Genomic DNA, 25,550 nt, shown 5'->3' on the forward strand with positions numbered 1-25,550 from the left:
CATGCTCACTAGATCACATTAATATAACAATTCTATCAATTAAAATAGATATATAATCGTATAAGCGATGCTGATAATGAGTAAGTGTCTATATATATGGCATTCATTTTATCTTCATCAACAAAGAAGTGATATTTTCCATTGAGCAAAATGGAAGATGTATCAAGGACCTACATAAACATAATATGCCATATCAAAACTGAGACATGACCGATTCAATTTTGTGTGGTCTTACTATCATATTAAACTTGTCATATGGGTAACTGCTTGTTTAATGCTTATATTTTAACTTAATTGTCTGTTTTGTCCTCATATTTTAAAAAAATTCTTAAAATATCTTGTAATTAAAAATATGTTACATTCTCACCCTTTGTTTTTATTTCGTTATTACAATAATATTTTTGCAACATATTCTTGTCATTAATTTATTTATTTATAAAAAACTTAATTAGTAGCTTAACCAATAATTATTCAGTAACAAATTAATCAATCAATATCAGAGTGAAAAAATTAATATTTTTTATACATTTAAAACAATCTTGCTAACAATGATTTATAAATCAATAATATCAGTCAACTTAAAACAATGTTTAGTATCCTCTACAACAATCTTACTAATAATTATTTTATAAAAAAATTAATTTACCAAACTTATCCTAAAAATAAAATAATAGTATAAAATTTGTGTAAATTTATATGTTACTTTAAGGTTAATTTGATAAATTCTTTTTTCTTTTCATTAATATCCCCAAGAATATTGTTGCAAGTGTATTATTGTCTAAGAAAAGAAAAAAATAAGGGTAAGAGTGTGATATAATTAACGACTATAATATCTGAGATTTTTTTTTTATAATACAGAAACTAAATAAATACTTAACTAAAAATTTATTAAGGACGAAATGAACATTTAAACTTGTGATATCATTCAATTGATACATTAATTTTAGCATCAACATAAAAACTCTTTTAGCGGGACCGTGTGGCAATGTCTATATTTTATTTGAAATTAAACCAAGTCAATTATTACTACAAACAAATAAAAAAATTTGAAAGTAAGCCTCTCCTCTCTTTTCTTTGTCTCAGAGTGAGAGATGGAATTAAAGTTGCTATATCAATTTGAATTCAATTATTTTTCCCTTCTTACTGAGTTTTGTTTTCGAAGTTAGTTTTTCACATATTGAGGGCAGTTTATATTAGTCCGCGCACAAGTGCCATGCAAATTGATAACTTGCCAATGGGATTGGGCCTAAGCACTTTTGTTGTTGGAGAATGGAGATCTAACATATTTCAAAAATTAATTAATTAATTAAATGGTTTTACCTAGTAGAAGTTTTTTATATATTAAAATCTAAAACCCTATGTTTGTTGAAAGAGAAATTTTAGAATATCTCTCATATGCATGATATATCATGATACGTGTTATTAAATTTAATATAACCATCATTTACATGATGATTTTTTAAAATAAATACAAACATATCATATTATTATTTACTTATTGTATGACTGATATAATACCATTAATGTATTTTAAAATTTCTCCTATTGTTGGGGAGAAAAACTTGTGTATAACAATTCTACCAACCTATTAGAGTGGTGTTGTTATAGTGGTGATATCAGTCAATACTATGCATGAAATGTATCTCATTATGAGATGCAAGACTCACTATAGTCCTTATAAAAAATTACTACTCTGCTGAATGGCAAAACACAATTAACTAATTCTAAAACCTCACCAAGCTAAAGTAATAAAATCATTGTATACAAGTTTTTCTACTCCTTCAGAGTCACAATGAGAGTTGATTAATGCATCTTCTGCATTTTTTAATAAGAGAAATTTTAAAATACATCAAAAGTATTATATCAGCCAATAAGAGAGTTTTTTTTTTTCTTTTTAAGGAAATATTTTACACTCGAATCTCGATGGTTGCACAGTGCATGTACTTGCATTCATAGCTGCTTCAGGGTTTGCAAGATTGCAATATGTAACCTGTGAATCGCCCAACTTTGTAGGCTCCCAAGATACCAGAGCCAAAAATTTGAAATTGGGTAAAGAAAATCCATGCAGTGTTCACAAAACATCTATACATATTAGAATCAAATGTGCAAGCTGCATAAAGAATGGCCCGTGTATATATATATATATATATATATATATATAGAGAGAGAGAGAGAGAGAGAGAGAGAGAGAGAGAGAGAGAGAGAGAGAGAGAGAGAGAGAGTTCCCATTAGAGGTGGCAAAAATACCCGCCCAGTCCGGACTCGGACCGTACCCGGGTGTTGTGGGCCGGGTACGGGTATGAAGCCGGGTCGGTCTTGGACACCACTTGATAAACCCGAAACCCGGATTTTATTAAAAAAATATTATAAAATATATATTATTTTAAATATTTATATTTATTTGACTCATTTATTATACATATATAAAGTTTTAAACACTTAAAGTTTATATTTTCATGTCAAATTTTATTAAAATAAATTTAAAACTTATAAAATTACCAAAAAATAAAAAAATATATACACATATAATATTAAAAAACATAAAATTTGGATACCCGAATTAAAACCCGGCCTGAACCCGAACCCAGACCGGTTGCATCCGGACAAAATCCAGTCATTGCAATACCCGGACCCGGCCCGAGATTTTGCCATCCCTAGTTCCCATATGATATATAGGAAACTTCAAAGTTCTAATTAGCAGCTGGTATCGAAAAAGTCTATGATTTGAAGTCCAGAAGCTTGCTTGTTAAGCCACACGTTGAGACAGACCCACTTTTAATAAAGTCCCGCAAACACTTTGTTGAGACTTCGCACATTTGCTTCCATACGAATGGTTTGCTTTTTAACTTTTTAGATCGATCGATGATAATCATATCCTTGATTATATATGTACTAATTAACAAGCAGTCAAGCACAATTAAGAACCCAAAAATTAAAAAAAAAAAAGAAAAGAAAAAGAAAGTTGCTTAACGATTACTTTGTTTTATCCTTATTGATAGCAATTGCTAGCGATGGAGTTTAATATTCTAACTTAACTCTCAAAGCACGAAAGTGAAATTAAATATCTATGAGATCATTACGAACGTAGACGTCCGATTAGGATCATTCAAATTCAATCATTGATAATATAATTATTTTACTCAATGGGAGAAGTACAAGCCTCCTATACGTACCCCATTAATTAACCGTGATTTGGACTAATTGCACCATGCAGTCATGCACTCTCGTGGTGACCACTGACCACGTTTACGAAGAAAAATCCAATGTCTGTCCTTTGTGTTGTTTTGTTCTTCCTTCACTGGAAAGCGACCTCCCTTCACTGGCCGCATTCCTTTCGTATGCAATGGTAATTGATCGGAATAGATTTCTCTCCTCGTATGATCTCTATTGAATTTTTAAAGATCTCTGTCTTTTAATAGTAATGTATGAATATCTTAATCCTAATTAATTAAATAATTGTTTACTTGTTCCTTAAAAAATTAACTATTACGTTTTGTATGTACAGTTATAATTTTTAATCAAAAATAAGATTTGAGTGAGTTTTCATTGCTAATTGACTGCTTGAACTATCTTACTCTTACTTTGAATGATATCATCAAAAACATGTATATCTTATAATTTTGCAAAATGAAGAATTTTCTATGTCAAGTTATTGTTGTGAACATTTTTTGTGATCAGAGGTAGCATTAAAACATCATGCCATATATGTACACATTATGTCAAAATTTGACAAATGAATTGAAATTTACTAGAATAATCGAAGTAAAACCTTATCAACTAGTTGTATTATCTTTAGCACAAAGAAAAGTTAATTGAAAGCTGTTATCAAATTTTTGCAGATATAATGTGGTAAAAGCGGCGTGGTCTTGGCTTCAACTTTGATGTTGCTAACCCGAGTGCCTCTGGTTCACAGAAAGGCTGTCTAGGCATTAGCTCACCTTCATATAATTTCTTTCGTTATTTTTCTTTTGTTGGCTATTTATTTTTTTAGCTTGGAGGTTTTGATTTATATCCTCCTTCAAATATTTTATTTTTATTTTAATCTATAGATGCGGTAGTCTCACCTAAGCCCCACCCTATGGTGGTTTACAATTTAAAAGTGAAAAAAAAAATCACGTTGTCAAGGCTCTATTGGCCCAAAACGGAATGTACCGGATTTTTAGCACGTACAACCATCAAACCAGAGACCAAAGCAAGGCTCGACAAAACAGAAAGTATCATGGTACGTCGTCCTTCCCTGAAATGGAACTTTCATGCTAGAACAACAACTAGCATGAAAGTCGATTTATTACGACATTATATATAGCTCATTAATTGAGTCATATAGCATCAAATTAGCATATACTATTCCAATGACTACAAATCTACAATTAGAGGTTCCTTCGGGCCCCTTTTCTAGCTGATTGCTGAAGGAAAGAAACTAAGGGGCTAATGCATAAATTTTGTAGACTTTTTGAATGATTAAGCACTATAAATGTTGCAATATCTTATTGCTGGAAGTCTCGAATCAGGATGACGTGAAGACATTCGAAAGCATTGATTCCTGCTTTAATTTGGATGTGCATGCTTTGATCAGTGTATTAAATTTCACCGTAAACTTCGATTTTGGCCTGGACTTCCCCCCTCCAAACCACAGAGAGATAATGGATGCCTGCTATCGTTATAGTTTCTTTTTTAACAACAGTATATCATTGAACACATATGCCGTATATATGATCATATTATTTGAAATTGAAGTGTCATAATTAAGTTTCCCACTGTACACACTTTAGAGATCACCAACTTATCGATGGTCATCATCACTGCAAAGTAAATAAAAACAGAAACAACTTCAAACCTAAAGGCTAGCAACAGCTATTATAACTTCTCATGCACCCTTGAAATTAAAGAAGCTTCATAATCATAATAGCATCCTATATATGATCAAATTCAGTTCTACATTTTGGGGACCCACTAAACGTTGGAGGAACAACAACAGAGGAAGAAACCTTGAACCTCTTACTCCTCGACCTCGAAGCCTCAATCTCACTAGTGCAAGCACCAATATTCTCCGGGCTATCAATCCACCCCATGGTTGGATCGACAACTTCCCCGATATCCGAATCCAGCCCGTCGGAGTCCAGCCCATGTTGCCGGAACCCACCCCACTCAGTGCTGCTACCATCAGACACAGTACTAGAGCTTTCCCAAGATGATGGGTCATGCATATGGTCAGCTGCTTGAGGTACGATGATGCTTGGTTGCACAACTTTTTCAATGTTCTTCAAATCCACAGGGGTTTGGTATTGGTAGCTCCTAAAGTGGAAGATACTAGCAAAAGTGAAATGATCACTCACTCTACTCTTTGTGGACTTCTTGTTATTTTCCGAAGTCCTAGCCATGATGCTTTGTAGGTTCTTGCTCAACTTGGCCTTCAATGAAGAGAAGCTAAGACCGTTGCGCCCATCGGATTGAGCCACAAACCTTCCATTAACACAGGGAGAGGAATTACCCGAATCCGAATGATTTAGGGGATTATTATTATTGTTAACTGCCGATGATGCAAAGTTTGTTCGAGCATTTTCCCCACGTAGGGCACGAGCAGCTTCGTCATAGGCTCTTGCAGCTTCTTCAGGGGTATCATATGTGCCAAGCCATAACCTCACACGTTGTGATGAGTCCTTGATTTCAGCCACCCATCTACCTGACGGCCTTTGCCGGACTCCAACGAACCTACGAGCAGCCGGTTTGGTTGTTGCTTGACCGCCTTTAGAATTGGTGGTTGTGGGGTTCTTTGATGTTTCAGATCCAGCTGCCATGAGCACCTAAATTTAATTATATTTAAAGATTCAAGTGTATTTGGATGTGATATTATTTAGGGTTTAATTTTCCGATGAGTTTTGTGAAAAGAGGGAGAAAAATGTTTATGAGGCATAGACAGTACTAGGCTGCTGCTATTTATAAGAAAATTATAAAATTTTTGGTATATTAAACTATTTTATATGCATAGAGTACATTAGATTTCAATTAATTCATATTCGAGCCGAGTAAAATTATAAGGGCGGTAAAGTTTTTTCAACAAATATTTAACCTAGTTACATTCTTAAGGCTCAAACTAAGGATCTTAATTAAGTTAAAACAGTTCAATGCCAGCTGATCTATACGCTTGTTGATTAGAACTAATCATGAGATCAGTACGTACCGCGATTAACTGTGTACAATACCTCCCATCATACCAACATGACTTGCTTATCCTTTTCGTGCTAAATTTTTTAATGTCCCTCTAATCGACGTTTGCACGATCAAACTAATTAAATTGCTTCCACTGACTTGGCCCCACATCCATACACTCGGCTTATAATAAAACTCCGCCATGCAATTCCCACTTCAACATAAATTCCAAACCCTATTATTTTATTAATTATAACATTCTCAAGTAGAAACCAACTCCAATAATGAAGCTTAATCGTGAATAACTGGTAATAGAAAAATGCCACTCAAGAAGACTTGTTCCCTTTTGCAAATATTAATTTCTCAAATTAATATAATTTTTTTTTTATAAAAAAAAGTGTCAATTGGATACATGCACTAAAGTAATTACCCACTTGCTAGTTATTGCTAATTATTGCTAATTCCTTAATTAATTTTTTTTTATAAAAAAAATAAGTCCACAACAGTACGTATCTCCATCTCCAACCCGTATCTTTCTTTAATTTGAGAATTAAGAGCCGTGGCTTGATCATCAAAAACGTACGTAATCAGGCAAAATTACAGGGACAAGGCGACAGAAGAAAGGCGGTCCGGTTTTGTCAGCTTGTAAATGATGAAACGGATTTGGGACGTTGGATCCGAATTTTAAAAATCCGGCGCGAACAATTAATTTAATTAAGGGTGACGTGTAACTTACCGTTGGAATTTAGCACTTGTTGATGGAATGACTGGTGGGCCCCGTAAACCCGTATTTTGTCTTTTAATTTGTTTTGCTCGCTACTTGTTACTTTACTCACCAAATTGCCCATTATTCTGAACATATTTATAGCTTTATTTGTGGAACATTAATTTGTTGTAGCATAAGATGAGCGGGTAATTATGGATCAAAATTTTGTCTCCACGTTTATTCGTGGCCCTTGGATTAGGACTATAGTCACGTAATGTGGCCTTAGATTCCCATTTCTTTCATTCCCTTGTTGGTGGAAATGAGAGTTTTGTTTAGTAATGGGTGGATTTTGTGTCTACGACATGCGCGGAATGACACGTTGTACGTGCCACAAAATTTAGTTGGCCAATCACTTTGCTTTACAACCAAATAGTGACAATTGCCGCATTTTTGCATCAAAATTTTTAAGTTCGTGATCACCCAAAGAATCCAATGCATTAATTCAATGTGTTCTATTGTATAATTCTAATACATAATTTTGTATAAACCAAATTTACGTAGAATGAAGCAACATGTTTCCCTATACGTTAGCTCGATTATTTTTGTCACGTAATCGACGTTTGCTAGCAAAATTTGATTTTCCATGTTTCGATGATTACTATAAATTGAGAGTTGAATTAATCTTCTTCTATTCACTGACTGCTCAGAGCATTTGAGAATAAAAATATATTTTTTCACAAATAATAGAATCTTATTTATCCCGTTGTTGGTTGGCTTTTCTACTCTTTCGTTATTTCCCGTTTTCCCATCGGCTAATCATAAGAAACATAAACGCATACTCCAAATTTTTTTTGGAAAGGGTTCGATAATTTCATGCCGTTGTGAAAATTTTATCCAGTAAATTATGGACATTTAGTCGTTCAGTTGGACCAAAGAAATGATTTCTTTCTTTCTTTCTTTTTTTGTTGGGGGGAAGAAATTTTGTATACAATTTAGAGAAATTTTGAGCTGTGGATTTAGTTGAATTATTCCACCTGAAGCTAGTAGCTGGTAGTACAGGAGGGGGCATAGGCTCATTCGGTGAGAGCAATGATAAGCATTATTTGAAGCAAAATCCAAGACCTGTAATTCGAGGAGCGTATGCTTCGTCGCCGGGACTATCTTTTTTCTAATCTTATTGGGCATGAATTTTAATATATATAAATAAAAATCTTGGGTAGTTTGAACAGTGTAGTCCACAACTTATTCATAAAATTTAACAAAACTTAACATTGAAACTCGTCATATTTTGGTGGAGGTGATAGATTGATGAAGAGTAAGATATACTATAGTGGTGGTGGTAATGGGACAACTAGGATGCTCTTCTGATCTGAACTCTCTTGATTTTTTACGGATCTTACGCCACCTATATTTTAGTGCTAGTTTATGATTAGGATTTAACAACATTTACTTTTAATTTATCAACCACCAATCATATTAATGAAATTTGCTAAAAAAAAGATCAGATTAGGAAAGGATCCTGACTCGTAATGATGATGATGTGCTTGTTGTTCATGAAGATAGACGGAGATGGTGAGAGAATAAAAATAAAAATAAAAATATTTTTAATAAAGGTAATTCTAAAAAATAATGAGATAAATTAAAAAGTGAGAGTTCTGGAGACAATTTAAGGGGTTGAAATAACATTACTTAGTAAAAAATTGAGACTCACGATGGATTTGAAACAATTATGGATCTTTAATTTTGGGATAGATCCAACCCATATGTATTAATATATGCTCCATTGCACTAAGTTGAGCTTCAAGAACATAAATAGATAATATGGATTTTACTTTGAAGAGATCAAACTCACTAAATAGTTTTATGCAACTACATTATGTGGTTTCGACTCGAGGCCGCTTGATAGGTCATTAGGTCCATGTAGATCGAAAATTTTATCTTAAATGATGTGTCATTTATCAAGTGATTGATAGTTTTTAATGAGTTTCGAGCGAATTAATTACATTATCTTACCATTCACTTGATAAATATCACATAATTTAAGATAGCACACTGCTCAGTCGATCAAAGTCCCCATTGACAGCATCAATTTGGTTACAACAAATTGAGAACAATTGCAATCAGTTGGACCACTACAAAGAACTGTAGTTCTACGTACAAAACGGTCTATACAAGAAACTTGGACACGGCCAATAAATGCTCAAAGAAGTAAGAGTTTACATTGCCACAAGTAGTTAGAGCCGTGCCAATCTGCTTGCTTTGTATCTGATTCTCCAAAGTATGTAGCTAATTTCCAGGAACAGAGTGAAGGTGCCCTTGATTGTTGCCGTTCACCTCTGGATGCCCAAGATGAGTTAGCAGCCACTGTCTAGAGTGGTTAATTGAAGTCTCAGGACTATCTACAGCTTGGGCCATGCTAAATGTAGCTTCCCTCGCATGCTTTCTTCCAAGAGGGTCTTGTAATGGTAACCGACAAACGGGGCAGGTGGTTTTTTTCCTTAGCCAAATATCAATGCAAGCGAGATGAAAGCTGTGTCCGCACTGGGGCATTATTCTCAGCACTTCTTTATCTTGGTACTCCCCCAAACATATTGAGCATCTGCAGGACCCAAAATAGCACGTCTCAATCTAAACTTAAAAAAGGGAAAAAAAAAAGGTTATTTGGTTAGGGTATCACTCGCTCATCTTTCCCACAAAACACAACAAACATACAGAGACATTTTTATTTGACACAACACTCTGCTCAAAAGTGCTATTGCGCACCTGCTTTGCTTACACACGCCATCTTTTTAGAGTTTGAAACTTTCAGTTTTCTCAATCTATAGTGGGGATACCAAAGTGAGGAGTAATACTCTATGTTTAAAGTAGGTGATTAAACTTACTCTGCATCTTCCACAGATTTGAAAGCCTCTTGGTTGAACTTCATAGTGGGGATTGCAGCGACAAGCACAGGTTCAAGGCCATTAATCCGATGCCCTGGCGCTGGCTGCCAGCAAAATAAAAATTGTTCTTCAAGGTCCCAAATCACAAACAAACCTAAGTAATTAGTAAATGGTAAATAAATACTCCAGTATCACTTGTGGTATAAGCAGACAGCTATAATTCTTGCGAAGGCAAATCACCGATATGCAGGCAGCAAGGCAAAAAATGAAAGAGCAATCAGACAAAATTAGTGCTACTAGTGTCATGCAACAATCGCAACTCCTGTGTGCGTGTTGGCTAAGTATGAAAATGAAACAGAACAAAGGTAGCACAATAGATGAGAACATAAAGTTGGGTAAGCTGCTCCGCAAGAAAGAGAGAAACAAACAAATATACCTGTTCAAGATCAATTCCAGATTCAATCTCAAACATTGGCCTTGACTCGACCCCTCGAATCCTTCTACAGATTATTCTTGTACATATGAACACAATAAAAGCCGCACTCATCCCAAATCCGATAACGGTTGTTATCAAATTCATACCTGAACCCCACATCTGAAACTCCTCCCTTTTTGAACCCAATTGTCAAAAGTATGAAGACTTACAAACATATGAAACAACGGCGAGTTTCTTCAAGACTCTTGAAGTAATGAAAAGATTTTCAATGCAGATTAAGATATAAAATTATGCATAAGGAATCCCAACAGCTTTGGGTGGACTCAAAGTTAATACTAAGAGACATGAGAGGAGACTTGTAGAAATTAAGACGCGGACGCTCATTGTCTTAGTGGATTTTTTTTTAATATTATTATTATCATTGTTATTAATAATTATCGAAACGAATATCGTTGTTATGTTATTTGTTTAATTTTTTCGAATGCGGTCTACATTTAACGTGGACCCACTGGATTTAAAAAGGGTTGAAACTCGGTGGACACTGCTTTCTGAAATTCCATTTTTCTCTTCTAATATCTTTGGGTTAAAATAAATGGTCAAAAATTAAATTTTAAATTTTAATATCATAATTAAGGGTTCAGTTATGGTACAACTGTGGTATTATACCATAGCTGTACTTAATTATTGAATCCAACTATAGTACATGTGTGCAACTGAATTTAATGGTTAAGTACAATTGTAGTATGGTATCATAGTTGCACCATAATTAAGTCCCATAATCAAACTTTTTTTTAATTTTATTTACAATCAGATTAATTTTTTGAAACTAAAATTTTAAAATAAAGAGAAATTAGAAGAAAAAAAATCAAGAAGAAAATGCTAATCCTTAAATATCTGTTGGTTCAGATTGAGGCGCGCAGCCAGTTATGGCGGCAAGTTTGTCAACGGTAAAAGAATAAAAATTAGAGAAAAGAGATGAAAGTGGATTCTGACTGAATTAAGGCGCATTTTGAAGGGCAGCGAATCCCAGGTCCAGGGGTGGTGTTTTGTTGAGTGCTTTTGGATAAGGCTCAGTCTTCGGGTCCAATAATTGGGGTTTTTGTTTGTTTTTAATTTTCTTATCTGGATTACTTTCTTTTATTCCCCTAATTTGCTTTTATGGTAATCTTAGCGCGCAGACGTATCCCAATGGAAAGCTGGCGTTTAATGATTTGGCATCCTTCAAGCATGAATCATGCTTTCACAATTCAAGAGTTTTGTCCAGGCCAAAATGGATTCTCTTTATTTATTTATTTTTAAATATTATTATTATTATTTTCAGTCCACCACCACACAAGTTAACTTGCGTACTTTTGCGGAAGATGAAAAAGTGCTTGCAACTTTTGAAGTGGTACCTGTTCCGTGATATTAAGAAAAACATAGGGGTTTCTCCCACAAAAAAAAAGGGTAAGACATAGGGGCCGTGGAGCTTTGATTAAATTAAAATCTCCCACAATTTGCTTACCATATAAACTTGAGAACAGATAATAACACCAATGAGGAATGAGGGCATGCTTAGGTATATTGACATGGACTGTTCCATTGCCAAAGTGAACTACTCGAAAAGGGAAGCAAGAACATATAAACAGAATATAGAACAAAAAATGAGAAGGAAAAGAAAAGCAAAAATGAGAAATTAGTTGCCCTCTAGTCAAGCCATGGTTTGCCGAATTTGAGCATGAAAGTTTTTAAATAGTTGACTTAAAGCAGAACCTTAAAAACCCCTGAGGTTGGTAAAGGAGGTATCCCACTTTATGTATGATATTGGGGGTCCAACTTGATGATTATGCTGATGTAGTTGAAGAAATTAAAAGGTAAAAATGCTGAACACGCGGTTTCACTTCCAAAGTATCCTTTTGAATTCATGCCGTATATGTGAGGATAAGGCGAAAAGAAAGACTAACTGATCCGAGAAAAAGAACAGTGTTTTGGCCATCTTTTGAGTTTTCGCTGCAAAGGCTCCTCTACAACAAAATGCTCAACACACAAAAAAAACAAACCCTATTATATACCAGGCGACATAATTTGCATTCATCATGAACATTAATCTCAAGCTAGTCAAGACTGACATAGGTCTCAAACGACCTTCCAAGCCATTTAAGAGCATATGAATAGTTGATAGAAAGCTAATTCCCAAACCGTGCAATGACTGTTATCTCTGTAATCCCCACCCCAATCAGTCAACTTAAGTCCTACATGAACATTAATGTGCCCCCCCACAAGACATAAAGTGCCATTCCATGAGGAAGATAACATATATTAGATATAAAAATAAAGTAAACTTATGTCACCATCTAAGCAGTCCAAGACAGAATTTTCGGCTATGAAAACTTGACACCTCTAGCATTGGCTGATAGAATAAAGAACTGGAGAACCAAAGGAAAATAGCCAACTTATTGAGACTCAAGTTTGCATGTGATTTCAATTTAAGCAGACAAAAATATCTGGAAGTAACACTATACTAAAATGGCAGTTTCCATGGACATTCGCTGAAGCTACTTGCGCAAAGACATTAATTCTCCTCTACCCATCAGAATCACAAGTTCACATCTTATTGCTTAGATATTTCAAGAAAGTGGCAAGAGCAAGCATACAGAAGAAGCCTGAGACAGTGACATCACTAAACAAGAAAGCAAATCAGATTACACCATTCAAAAATTTATTACAACAGACTGAAATATGCTAAGATACAATTGGTAGGAACAGCAACCAACCACCACACAGTGAAATACGATTATGAAAAGGACATTGTAAATGGAAAGAACAAAATCCCAAGAAACATCAGAACAACTCAAATACGCCACTCACCAATCAGAATCACAAGGGCACTCCACCGCAGTGGCAACAGGGCACATGAATGTCTTGGTAGAGGCAAACATAAGGTGCATCACAGCCCACGTAGGGCCCACACCACCTGGCCTTATCAATGTGGCTAGCATCCCAAACTGAAGCATACAAAAACATTGGTTTATTGGGAAACCCCATCACCCTCGTTCCTCTCAGCTCTCCTCACCACCTTCCCATCAATCAACCACTGGATCAAATCTGGACCCCACTTGATCACGTACTCATGAAATCCTTCAGAACAATCGAACCCCAGATCATGAATCTCCTCTCTATTCCCGGTTCCTAGAATACAAATTTACAATTACATTTACATTGAATAATAAAATTACGAATCCAGATGGACAAAAATGTAAAGAGTTGATGGGTATGATATGTAAGGTAGGTTACGCTCGTAGGCTTATAAATAAATGAATATACCTGTAGTGTAATAATTGGTTTGAACGAAAGTCTTGTCCCTTGCCCAGGAATTTCAAAGTCGATTTCGTCTTGGGATTTGTCGCCTTCTAGAGAAGAAAGGTAGATGTTGACGTTGAGGCCACTAGTGTTGCCTTTGGGGCACTGGATCAGGGAGCTGAAGGTGCCGTAGAGGAAGCGAGTGGTTGGAGCGCCACCTGGCTCCGCCGCGGTGATCGAAGGTGAGTGTGATCGAATTGGAGTCCTGCGCCAGTGAGTGCATGCTTCCGGGGTGTAATCTATGGCGATTTCTCTTTATGGGTTCAGTTTTGATGGAGACTCTGGCCAACTGGATCCGCCATTTCAAGTTCAAGGGTCACGACAGAATTGCTGCTTACCGATTTCAATTTACGGAAGAAAGAAAGTGAAGTCAACTGAAGGAGAAACCAGACTTTTTACAGTGAGCCCACTGCTCCTAAGCATTTCTAAAAACGATTCACGGGCCTTGCCTATCCACCATCTAATCATAACGAACAACCTTTTTGAATTTCAAAACTTTCTTATTCACTAATTAAGAAAACCTTTTCCCTAATGCCTACACTCTAACCTGCACTCAAAATAATAAATTAGAGTGAGGTTGCTATTGTTTTTTAAATAATATTTTTAAATTTATTTTATAATATAAGAATAAATAATTTTTGGTGAATTTGAAATTGCGCTTCATTGAGTTTTTAAAAATGATGTATACAAATGAATTGGCAAAATTATATATTGATTGTTTATTTGAATATTTAAAGACAATATAAAAGAATGTTAAAATAAAATCTTTTTCAATATCCAATTAGTTTAGATCCTCTTTCATTATTATTATTATTATTATTAATTTATCAAATAACATAAACAAATAAATAGTTATAAAATGGCATAATTTATAATTTAATTAATTGGATGATACACATAAATTATAGAGGATATATAATTATAGTCATATTTGTTAAAATATTAATTATTATTGTCATTAAAAATTAAAATAACATTCGCTACTATTTTTTAAAATTTATTAGCATATTATAAGAAAATAAGTTAAATTATACCATAAATAAATAATATTAATAAAGTGAGATGTGGGACCCGTACAACATTGCTCAAAGTTGTAGTTTTAGACCTTTTTGGGGCTCAAGGACCCACATAGCACGGTTGCAGGTATAGCACGTGTCGTACACCTACAACACAGTACGAAAATGTTTTGGTAAGTCAAGTGGTACGGCATGGTAAGCACGCGAGGTCGATTGTGCTGGAAATTTTAGACACATGAGCTTTAAAAGAAAAATATAGTTAGAGATTGGTTAGAATATAGTATGTGAAAATATTTGTAAATAATATTATATTTTTTATTATTATTAAATATACACTTGAGCTTTGAACTTTTAATTCTATTGAATTTAAATAAAAGCATATAAATCTATAAAAAATATATGAGCTTAAAAAAAAGTATGCCAATAGTTTAGCATGCTCTTTTAATTTTTTTTTTTAAAAGAAAAAAGCATGTTTGTGTCTTTTCTTAGGCATGACATGGCACGTGTGCCAAGCTAGTCTAAGCAAAAAAAGGAAAAAAAAAATTAAGCACAACACAGATTACATGATAAACACGACATAACATAAGTACAAGTTCGCATGAGTCTTTTTTTGATGAGTCAGGACTGTAATTAAAAGGTTTGTTGGCCATTTCTACTTTTCTTTATTCAAGTGTAAATTAAAATGGTTTCATTTTTGTTAGAAAATAGAAACTAATTATGGTTAGTCCTAACCGAAATGTAATTTTCTTATTTTATTTTCTTAATGAGAAATAACAAATGTAAACAATAACAAACGCACCCTTAAATTCTAAGATTCAAAAAGATAAAATTTATGTTCTAAACAGCAAATATTTAATAGTAAAAATAATACTAACCATATTTATATTGAAACCGATGTTCAAATATCTATATATGAAATGACGTAAAAATATGACATTAGTTACTGAATAGAATAATATAAAGGCTAACAATAAAACTGAGGAAAGGATAAACTTCTCCCTTCAGTTAGACCACACTAACCGTGACACCAAAAGCAGTCCATGTCTACAGACTGAGCACGTCAGCACAACGTTGGTCTGGAAACTGGCCAATGAAAACCGAACACACCACACAGAGGCAACCCACTAACGAATGTCTGTGACTGCGAGACTGAGAGATGATGGCAACAACACACGTGGGATTCCTCTCTTTCGGCTCTTTTCTTCCTCTTCCTTCTCGAATCTCCTTCAGCAAACGCAGAACATTTGCCAGTAAGTAACTATTAACAAGTTCATTTACAGGCTGCAAAATTTGTTGGTTTCGCTGTTTTTGTTATCATCTTTAGATGCTGATTTTAGCTACTGTAGTTTCCGATTTATGGGTTTTAAGCACTAACACTCGACTTGATTGTTTATTTAAGATTAGTCATTTGTGTCGGCAAAATTCTGTTAAAAGGGAATGATGCTACTCAAGTTTTTGATATATGACAGTGGCAGCATTGAGTGATGACCCTATCCGTGAATGGATTCTTTCTGAAGGAAAGGCTACCCATATTACAAAGATTTGTCCTGTTGGTGGTGGTTGCATTAATCTTGCTAGTCGTTATGGCACAGATGCTGGTTCTTTCTTTGTTAAAACTAACAGGTAGTAGTGAATGTAACGCTCTTAATGAATTGAATACTCAATGTCGTTGCTGAATGGTAAGCTACTGGTTAAAGGAGTTACAAGATTTTATGATGTTGAAATGACGAATCAGGAGCATTGGACCATCTATGTTTGAGGGAGAGGCTCTTGGTCTCGGTGCTATGTATGAAACGAGAACAATTCGAGTACCTAGGCCATTTAAGGTTAGGAAGTCTCAGTTTATCTTAATACGGAGCAACTCTGTTTTGGACTCAGTGACGAATTTAGTGTCATTGGGACAAAACTAAGTGTAATTATTGTTGAGTATTTTATGGTTGGAGCTCTACCAACTGGGGATCATATATCATTATGGAATTCATTTGAGTTTGGTTCTTCTAGAGGCAATCAGGTGAGGCTGGGAAGTTTTAAACATTGTAATAGAGCAAATACCATATTTGCTTTGTGATATCCAAACTGTTGATTGCTCTCAGTCTGTATTCGGGAAGAAGCTTGCTGAAAATGCATAAAGCTGGGAAGTCCGGTAAAGGTTATGTTTGATGTTGATAATACCATTGAAAGGTATGGTCCTTATGCCCATGGTCATTTCTAATATATATATATATATATAATAGTTAAGTGTTCATCCATATTGTTTGTGTCTTTTAGCGGAATCTTGCCCCATATTTGCCATTTAGTTATGGTGTTTCAAGAGTTCAAGACAGTGACTAAATTTGATAACTGTTCAATTCTCACTAATTGATCTACATGGTCTTTTTAGTACCCTCCCCCAGATAAACAAATGGACATCCAATTGGATTGAGTTTATATGCAGAGCATAGATTAGGTTACCAGCTTAAGTTAGCATTAGACCAGTATGGCGATTCAACTATTACCAATAGAGGTAATTGATTTCGTGACATTGCTTTCCTTTTAGGGCACTTTCTACCCATAGGGGTAACCATTCTTACTATTTAGTTAAAATAATGCTTATCTCAATCATTGTTAACAGGACACAGACTGATGAAGAACTTGCACCTCTCTTTGAAGGGGTCAATGTAGAGCCATGCTTGCTGCATGGAGACCTGCTGGAGTGGGAATATCAGCTCTGACAAAAATGGCGAGCCCGTCATACTTGACCCAGCATGTTACTGTAAGTCTGGAGAAATCTTTACTGTTACAGGCATTCATTGAATCACTCAAGTGCTGACAGCATGAGCTCATAAGTTACTGATTTCTCTATATTTGTTGGTTATCTTCTTCTATAGACGGACATAATGAGGCTGAATTTGAATGTCGTGGTGTGCTGGTTTTGGCGGATCATTCTACAATTCTTATTTTGAGGTATCATTGATTCCAAACAAATAAGTTGCGGACATGATGAATGCACTAATTAGCACCGTATATATGATCTTTTACAAGGCCAGATTGGTATTGTTGTGACAGTCTTTCTTTCATTTGTTGTTTCTTTTCCCTGAGTTTTCCATCCACAGCCTACAAACATTTGCGTTTTAGTCGCGTTGGGTTTGTCTTCCCCAGTATCCTCACTTGTGCTTTTTTTATAACAGGTCATGCCTCACTTGTGCTTTTTTTATACCAAGGTCATGCCGAAACAAACAGGCTTTGAAAAAAAGAGGATCTTTACATGTTGTATCATTACTTGAATCATTACAATCTCTTTGGTTCTGGCTACCGTTCATCCGCCCTGTCAATAATAGATGGACTATCTTCGAATGTTGAAAGTGTAGGCGTTGGTTATAAATGAACTTTGTTGGATTAAAGTATGCATGTATATTTTATACAGGCTGAACCTCTGTTTGTATATGCTACTAGCCGGCCAGAGCTATGTAAAAATTATTTACTGTGGCTGATTTTGAACAATTTTGCAATCCAGATTTCAGAGAAACGCTGCTTCAAGAAATGAATCGCATTGGGAGACTCGACAAGGGCTTGTTTCATTCTTGCAATGCTTCAAAAAAGAAAATGAATTATAATTTTTAATTTTTAATTTATATAAAAATATAGAAAATCGTTTTTTATAAGTGGCATATAAATAAATAATGAAAAAAGAAAAGGTGTTCAAGGCTTCTTGATTGAACTACCTTCCCAAGCCACAGGTTAGCACAACTCAACAGTAACAAGGTAGTGCCGCTTAGACAACATTAGAATCCAAATCTCAGTTGGCTCTTCGGAATCTACAGACTCATGTCATAACCCGATAACAGCACAAATACGAGGAGAAGAATCAAAGAATATAAAATTCCTGGAAAGAATGACATGAACGCGGACCGAAAGCAAGACAGAGGCATTGCCGCCGGTAAACCGACACAGAGCTGTTACTGTCACTTGAACGGGCAAACCTAATGGCCAAACAATTGCCGGCACCACTGACCCGACCACCGTATGCAAATTTACTCTTACCTCCAACAAGCCAATCCGTAATCTTTCTTTCTTTTCTATCCACTACTCAATTGCCTACACAAGCCACTGAAAATGAAAACTCCCTTTCTTCTTCTGCACTCGCGGCGACGGCGACTGCTACCATGGAAGTGGGTGATCACGAAGAAGAAGACAACTCCAAGACTACAATCGACAGGATCGAGGGAGATGAGAAATTGTTTTATCAGAATCAAGAGGGCCAAGCGCCCGCTTTCTCCGTCTTCTATGGCGGCGGCTGAGGAAAATCGTTTGTATGAAGACGGCTTTCTTGGGGATCAAATGCTTATGGATTTGATCCTAATGGGACTAAGTTGAGAGCTCTGGATCTTGTGTATCAGTTTCATGGCTGAGCTGAGAGTTGCAGAAGAAATGCGCGAACACTAGTGCCTTTGACGGCAATATAATATACTTATTGCCTTTTCAATTTAAGATTTCCGGGGTGTTTTCTTTTTCTTTCTCTATCAATTATAAGTTTGTTGTTGTGTTTATTTATTTTATTTTACAACATTCAGACAGATAATATTAATTATTACAAACATGTTAATCACCAAAGATTCATCTTCTTCTCGTTCTCAAACCCCATTTGCATTTTACATTTTGATAAATTCTCGTTCGTCCTGAAATGCTAAATGCATTCGGAAAACTAACACAAATAAATGTTTATTCTAAGTTCATACATTGGGCTATCAAAGTTGCTTCCTCAAATACCTCTAAAGTTGTAAGATTAATTATCACTGTACAGTTTGCCTTATTACACAGCTCTTACAATGCACCTCCATCCTGTGGTGAACTCTCAAAGTTGGTAATGGAGAAAGGAGAAGAACCTAGACCTGCATTTTTTTTAAAGAGAACCATTGCCGACTGCCGTAACTAATCAGATTGTGCTCCATAAATAATGTATATTCCGTTGACGGTAATGTGATTGGAAATTTGTAATCTGCAGCAGCCTGTACAAGGTAGAGAGTCTAAGGTGTCTGTATACTTTGAACAAACACTACACCTGTACAATTAAATTATGCAGCTTCACGAAATCATCCAACGTTAGCTCCTCTGGTCTTGACTGTATGAATGATTGAAGGGAATACAATTGATGTAATTAGATGACAGAAACTTACAACAAACAAATAATTCAACCAGTGCCCTTTTTTTGAAAAAAAAATGTGAAATGAATAATTGACACAGATCAATAATACATACGGTAGCTGGAAGTCCAACATCTCCAAGAGCTTTCTCGATCTCAAGGGATGTGCATAAGTGCTGGAGTGATTTCCTCAACATTTTTCGTTTTCCATTAAATGCAGAACTGACCTGTATCCACGGAGAACAATGTCATGTCACTATATTTACTAGCCGGACGAATCGTCTTCATTAAATCAGTTATGAAGACAACCCGCATAGAAAGGTAGAAAGACATGTTTAATGTTTCCCTAAGTTTTAAAAGTTAATTCTGCTGTATGTCAGCATCAAGAAAATAGAAGGTAAAATGATATTTTGTGGGACAAAGAGGGCACTATCATCAGGAAAGCTTGATGTTGTGGTTAAAAGCTTAAACTGAAGGACATTTAAAAGTGGACAACCATTGAAAAGAAGCTCTTTGTGGAGGTAACTGCAGGATAATCTGTAGCTTGCTTCAGCTTGAATGTAACAACAGCTGCATCAACCTACACAAGCATAAAGAGCACAAAGTGGTGGCTTATTAAAGATAAGAATACCAAAGTCGTCCTGCTTTTAATTTCAACTGATAGACATCTTAAACAACATGAATATCTTCAAGCAAGCACCACTAAACAAAGGAAGAACATATTTACTCAGGCCATTCAGGCATGGCTGATAAGTAATTTTGACTCCATGGTGAAAAAGTAGAAACTGTTAACTGTTATCAAGCTGTATTGATGGCAACTCAAGCAATCTCAGCATAATTTGGGACAACAATTTATGCAAAATCTCCTTAGCATTCTTGATGGAATGTAAAAAGAGACTGTAGAAGACAAACATGTACTGGCACTTATGGCAAGTTAAACTACTTACTTTGGGCTGAGGGAAAAAGTTTGTCCTTGGACTTTGAATTTGATTCAGGCTCTGAAAAACAGGATCTCAGTTAGACAGCCCAAGCCACAACAAGGTGAATAAGATGCCAAGATGAATCACTGCCTACTAGAAAAAGGTGGGTTTCCAGGGACATATGTTACCTAAAGTTGTCCCTGTCATTCTAATCAGTAAGGGACAATTCATTTAACTGTTACTTTTTTATGATGTATTTTGATTACTGATAAACACCCTGCAGCAACAATTCTGTTAACCTGAAGATTTCATCATTAAAGTCATGTCATTTCCATGAAAAGATAAAGAGTCTTAGGTCCCATCAGCTGTAGTTCTCAGTTGCAATATAGCTTAAAGCTAAAAGGAAATTAGCTTAAAAAATAGACATAAAAATACGGTGAAAAAAAAAAAAAACTCATTGCAAATCATTGAATTTGTAATATGCTGCATTAGTACCTGAATAAAAATTGACAAAGATATTGATGGGTCGGTACTCAGATGTTCGCAAGGAAGGTTCTACCAAGCGCAAAGCTGTTTCTTCCTAAAATTTAATTAATCAGTCATTAAGTAGAAAGATTTATAATATAAACACAAAGCAGAGGGTCAAGCTTTAACACAATAAAGAAACAACTGTTTTTTATCTGTTTCCATTGCAAACTTTACCGTCAGTCGATCAACTAGATTAAACCATAACACTCAAAAGCACAAGGTGATTATTTAGTAAAGCCTTTCCCAATTCTGAGATAATTCATTTCAATTTTCAAATATAATCATCTACAATTCAATAAACCATAGGCACTTTGAAAATCTCTGACACTCTATTTCAGGTTTTCATTCTCCCTACTCCAGTAATTTGTAAATTTTTAATTATAGTACAAAAAGGGGAAAAAATAATTTAAAGCTACTAGTTAATTTAACAGTTGTAAACCATTGAGCTACATGAAGGGATTGAAGTATGATTAAATGAAAAATACAGCACTTTTGAAGTATTACATCAACAATACCAACCTGAAGTAAGAGAACAACTTCAGAAAAATGTCACCCATAGGAAGAAGTTGCTTGATTACATCTGTACTGATATTAAGGGTAAATGGCAACCACCTGCAAAGAAGAAAAAGGTTACCCAGAATAAATAATAATGGATATATGTTGAAAAAGTAATGATAACCAGAGAAAAGGAAGAGAATTTCATTTTCCAAATGGACAAATGTTGAATAATATATTTAAAAGAATGTTCTCAAGCTTGAAAACTCAATGTAATATATAAATCTTACTTCATATTATTGTTACATGTATATCATCACATTGTGTTTCAAGTGTAGATAATATACAGTAAGCATCTTTACTCCACCACTTGATGCTACAAAAATTTTGGAGATAACATGTGTGTAGGAATTTGTAACTTATTCTCACCTTAGCAAACCCTGAGCTAGACTTTCTCTTTCAAACAGCGACAACATATGGGAAGGCGGATGTGACATTTGACAAAATCCTCTTGCAGAACCTAAGGATTTTAATTAGCGAAATAAAGACTTCAAACTAGCACAATTCAATCATACTGAAGCAATTAAGCTCACAACAAACACCAAGAGCTACAAATAACAAGTACAATTCACCTTGAGCTGGTCTATACATTGCGAATCTTTCTCTCACAAGACCAACATATGCTGATCCTGTAACTCACGAAAACAAAATTCCTAAACATTTAATTCATAATCATGGCCGTAAACAATAACAATTTGCGGAGATGTTGTAACCTTCTCGATGGCTAGGACAGTGGCGCCGGCATTTAACAGAACATTAGTCAAAGAACCGGTTCCAGGCCCATTCTCTAACCGATGTCACCTTCTTGAACGGCGGCGCGGCTGCAAGCTTTCGTTTATTTCAGAATTTACATGTAATTGCTGCCAAAAAAAAAAAAAAATGCCTACTAAGGCATTCGACAAATGTCCCCGTTGAATGAACTAGGCAAGTTACAGACAAGAACCTGTCCGAGGGGATTTTCTGGGAACCGGCCTTTGGAGTTGGAGGGCTTTAATAGTTGCGTGATAGTCGTCGTCTTGGCTTCTTGCGCAAACAATGCATGCAGATGCTGCTCCTTTTGTACGCCGGCGATGCTACTGTGGGCCGGGCGTGTTGGTTTCGGTAGGAGAGGATTTTGGAAGACAAGTAATGTGGATGTGGTCATAGCTATCCTATGTTGTTCTGGTTCTGCCTGCCTTGCTCGCTCTCCATTCTTAATCCAGAGAGAAAAGTGTATTTAAATTTAATTTGCTAAATAATTATAATCCAAGAAATGTGACAATCTCATCGACGAACGACAAGTCGGTCTATACAAAAAAAAATTGGACTAGGCATTCGCCCTTTTTTTCGTTCTTTGATTTCTCTCGTCAATGTTACCGATGACAAGCCGTACATCTGACTACAATACGTCCCGAGGATTCGATAAATCACGGAAACGACTTGACGGTTCAGGTAGAGATTTACAACCAACTTCTGCAACTAACTCACCCATCTTATTATTATATTCGTTCCTCTGAAACCAACAGGCAAGCCATCAACCTCACCCGGGACCCCATATATAATATAACATGCTTGCTCTATCATTGACAAATAAATTGACTTGAGAAATTGTAAAATAAATAAATATCCAATAGCATGGATTCATCACCAGAGTCAATGACCTTATAAAGGGATATCAAATTCATATAAATAACGTTTACAATCTGAGAAAATCACGGTCACAGCATTGGCTGCATTGAGAAGCGCCACTGTGTTACTATTTTACACACAAAGGTCTTAATCCAGAAACAACCAAATATATAAAACAAAACTATCGATCCTTTCCTGCACCTTCTTTATGGCTGAATTTGATATCCAGGAAACACTGATGCCAGCATCTAAGTTCAAAGTTCATAGCCCTTGTCACTACAGAAAAAGAAAATCCACAATGAGATTAAACTAGAATGAAGTTTCAGAGAGTGAGCATTTAATAAACTGGAAGCAAAATGACATAAAATCTACCAGAGGATCATCAAAATTCTTACGAGGAATAATTGAGTCGATACCTTTTTTCATATCAAGCTCTACTTTTCCAGCACCATATACATCATATTCTTCTGGATACAGTGGTGCCGGACCAGGCGGGAAATTTTTTTTGCCACCGCTGGTCTTTTTCTTCTTGTTGATTTAATGATGAAGGCACTTGCATTCCAATATCTAAGCGTGAATCTACATTAATGGAGGAAGCCATTTTTCCAATAAGAAGTCCTTCCCCATTAGACTTTACCATCTGATGGAAACTGCCAACTTGTCATTGCTAGTGATTCCCAATTCGTGCATGTCTAGAACAGGGATAAGAAAAATCTAGCTGGTTAATGGCTGGCGCCAATTGCTCATATTTACAATCTGATGTATCATTACAACTCCACCCTCCATTATTAAGGAAATGTATAGAACTAGCAGAAGGCACAGGATATGATGCAACAATTGACATCATTCTTCTGCTCCTGGATTCCAACTTCTGGCTGATGACATGCAGTCATGGTTTGCATCTCCGGAAATTGAATAATCCTCCTTGGATATTGCTTGTTGATGAAAGATTGCACAATGCAACCTGAAGATTCACTGTAATCCCTGTTCACTGTCTTTCCTATTGCATCTTGTGCTCGTTTCAAGGAGAGGCGATATTTCTGCAAAGATAATAGTACATGAAAACTTTATTATTGTCACATCAAAATAATTTTTTATAGTTGTATTGAAGTCACTTAACCTCAAATCTTGGTTTATTGGTGTATTGAAGTGGAAATTGTGAAAAATATTTGCAAATGCTACACTTGAAATAAAATATAATTCCAGAAATCACAGAAGTCACTTATCTTCAGAGTACACACCTGTAAATGACTTGAAATATTTTCTTTCTTTAGTCTGGGACATTCATATGCTGAAGTATTTTTCTTTGGATGTGCTCCTAAATTGAAAATAAAACAAGAAAATAGATCAGTTTACGATCATTACCAATGGTACAAAATATAGTGAGATGCTCTGTGGAACTCAAACCCAGACCTATTTTATTTACCATCAATGCCTAGCACTCTGACAGCTTGCAAGAATTATATTATGTAACTCACTAGTCCAAGTTAATTTTTGCTTCTTTAGGACTGATGCATCATCATTGACTCCCCTACATTTTTGTCCACCTCTGTTGCTCTTTCCTTTTGGGATCCTGATGACTCTTTCTTCCATTTGTTTGGAGTATATGATTATCTGTATCATCGGATGAAATGCTACTAACCCCTTCAGTAGCTACCATTTTATCTGTCTTCCTTCGTGAATGCAAACTGCCAAAGGTTTTTAATGTCGCTCATGCTGATTGGCTTCACAAGATAAAAGTCAGCACCTTTGAACAACGCACCTAGCATGTCATTTTCATTGTCATCGGCAGACAAGACTATGTTTAGGAACACATTAGAAGAAAACATCATCAGAGAAGGAACAAATTGCAAATTTTATTTAACTGAATACTGATGGCAAAACTGGACTTTGGTGTTACTTACAGATAACTGGCAGTTTTGACATTTCTCTCACTGTTTCAAGCAGTTACATATTATCCATATCAGGTAAGTGAGTCTCTGCTAGGATAATATCGAGTTCATCTAGCACATCCCCGGACAACGAAAATGCATCAGCGGCTCGTTTAGCAGTCAAGACTGCAGATTAAGGCAGAGTTAGAACTTTTGTCAGAAAGATGAAGGTGAGCACTATTAGAGTCTCAGCTGAGGGTTTGGTCAGCCTCTTCCAGAGAGAAAGAGAAAAAAAGGGACAGAAGATAATTTACATAGTCATTATCTAAAGTGCAGGATCCCTTATTAGATAATGACTATATTTTTATGCACAAACCATAATATATGCACCATGTCACTATGTACACAAGGAACTAAAAT

The 25,550-nt window shown here is 35.4% G+C and overlaps 2 protein-coding genes and 2 pseudogenes across 2 annotated transcripts; 1 reads left to right on the forward strand and 3 right to left on the reverse strand.

Moving 5' to 3' along the window:
- Positions 1-4,913: 4,913 nt before the first annotated feature.
- On the reverse strand, positions 4,914-5,798 carry LOC127900854 (ethylene-responsive transcription factor ERN2-like). Its single transcript, XM_052436114.1, has one exon. It carries the CDS (start codon positions 5,796-5,798, stop codon positions 4,914-4,916), a length of 885 nt encoding a protein of 294 aa, XP_052292074.1.
- A 3,093-nt stretch (positions 5,799-8,891) lies between these two features.
- Positions 8,892-10,575, reverse strand: LOC102624464 (RING-H2 finger protein ATL39). The gene is made up of 3 exons (XM_006490945.4): positions 10,175-10,575; positions 9,739-9,842; positions 8,892-9,455 (listed from the first exon to the last, which is right to left on the reverse strand). The coding sequence occupies exons 1-3, from the start codon at positions 10,331-10,333 to the stop codon at positions 9,143-9,145; spliced, it is 576 nt and encodes a 191-aa protein (XP_006491008.1). The 5' UTR covers positions 10,334-10,575; the 3' UTR covers positions 8,892-9,142.
- Positions 10,576-15,517: 4,942 nt separating this feature from the next.
- On the forward strand, positions 15,518-18,009 carry LOC127900924 (protein-ribulosamine 3-kinase, chloroplastic-like; annotated as a pseudogene).
- A 1,541-nt stretch (positions 18,010-19,550) lies between these two features.
- On the reverse strand, positions 19,551-23,122 carry LOC127900855 (ribosomal RNA small subunit methyltransferase, chloroplastic-like; annotated as a pseudogene).
- Positions 23,123-25,550: the final 2,428 nt, after the last annotated feature.

This window comes from Citrus sinensis, chromosome 3 (assembly GCF_022201045.2).
Source record: "Citrus sinensis cultivar Valencia sweet orange chromosome 3, DVS_A1.0, whole genome shotgun sequence".
Classification (NCBI taxonomy): domain Eukaryota; kingdom Viridiplantae; phylum Streptophyta; class Magnoliopsida; order Sapindales; family Rutaceae; genus Citrus; species Citrus sinensis.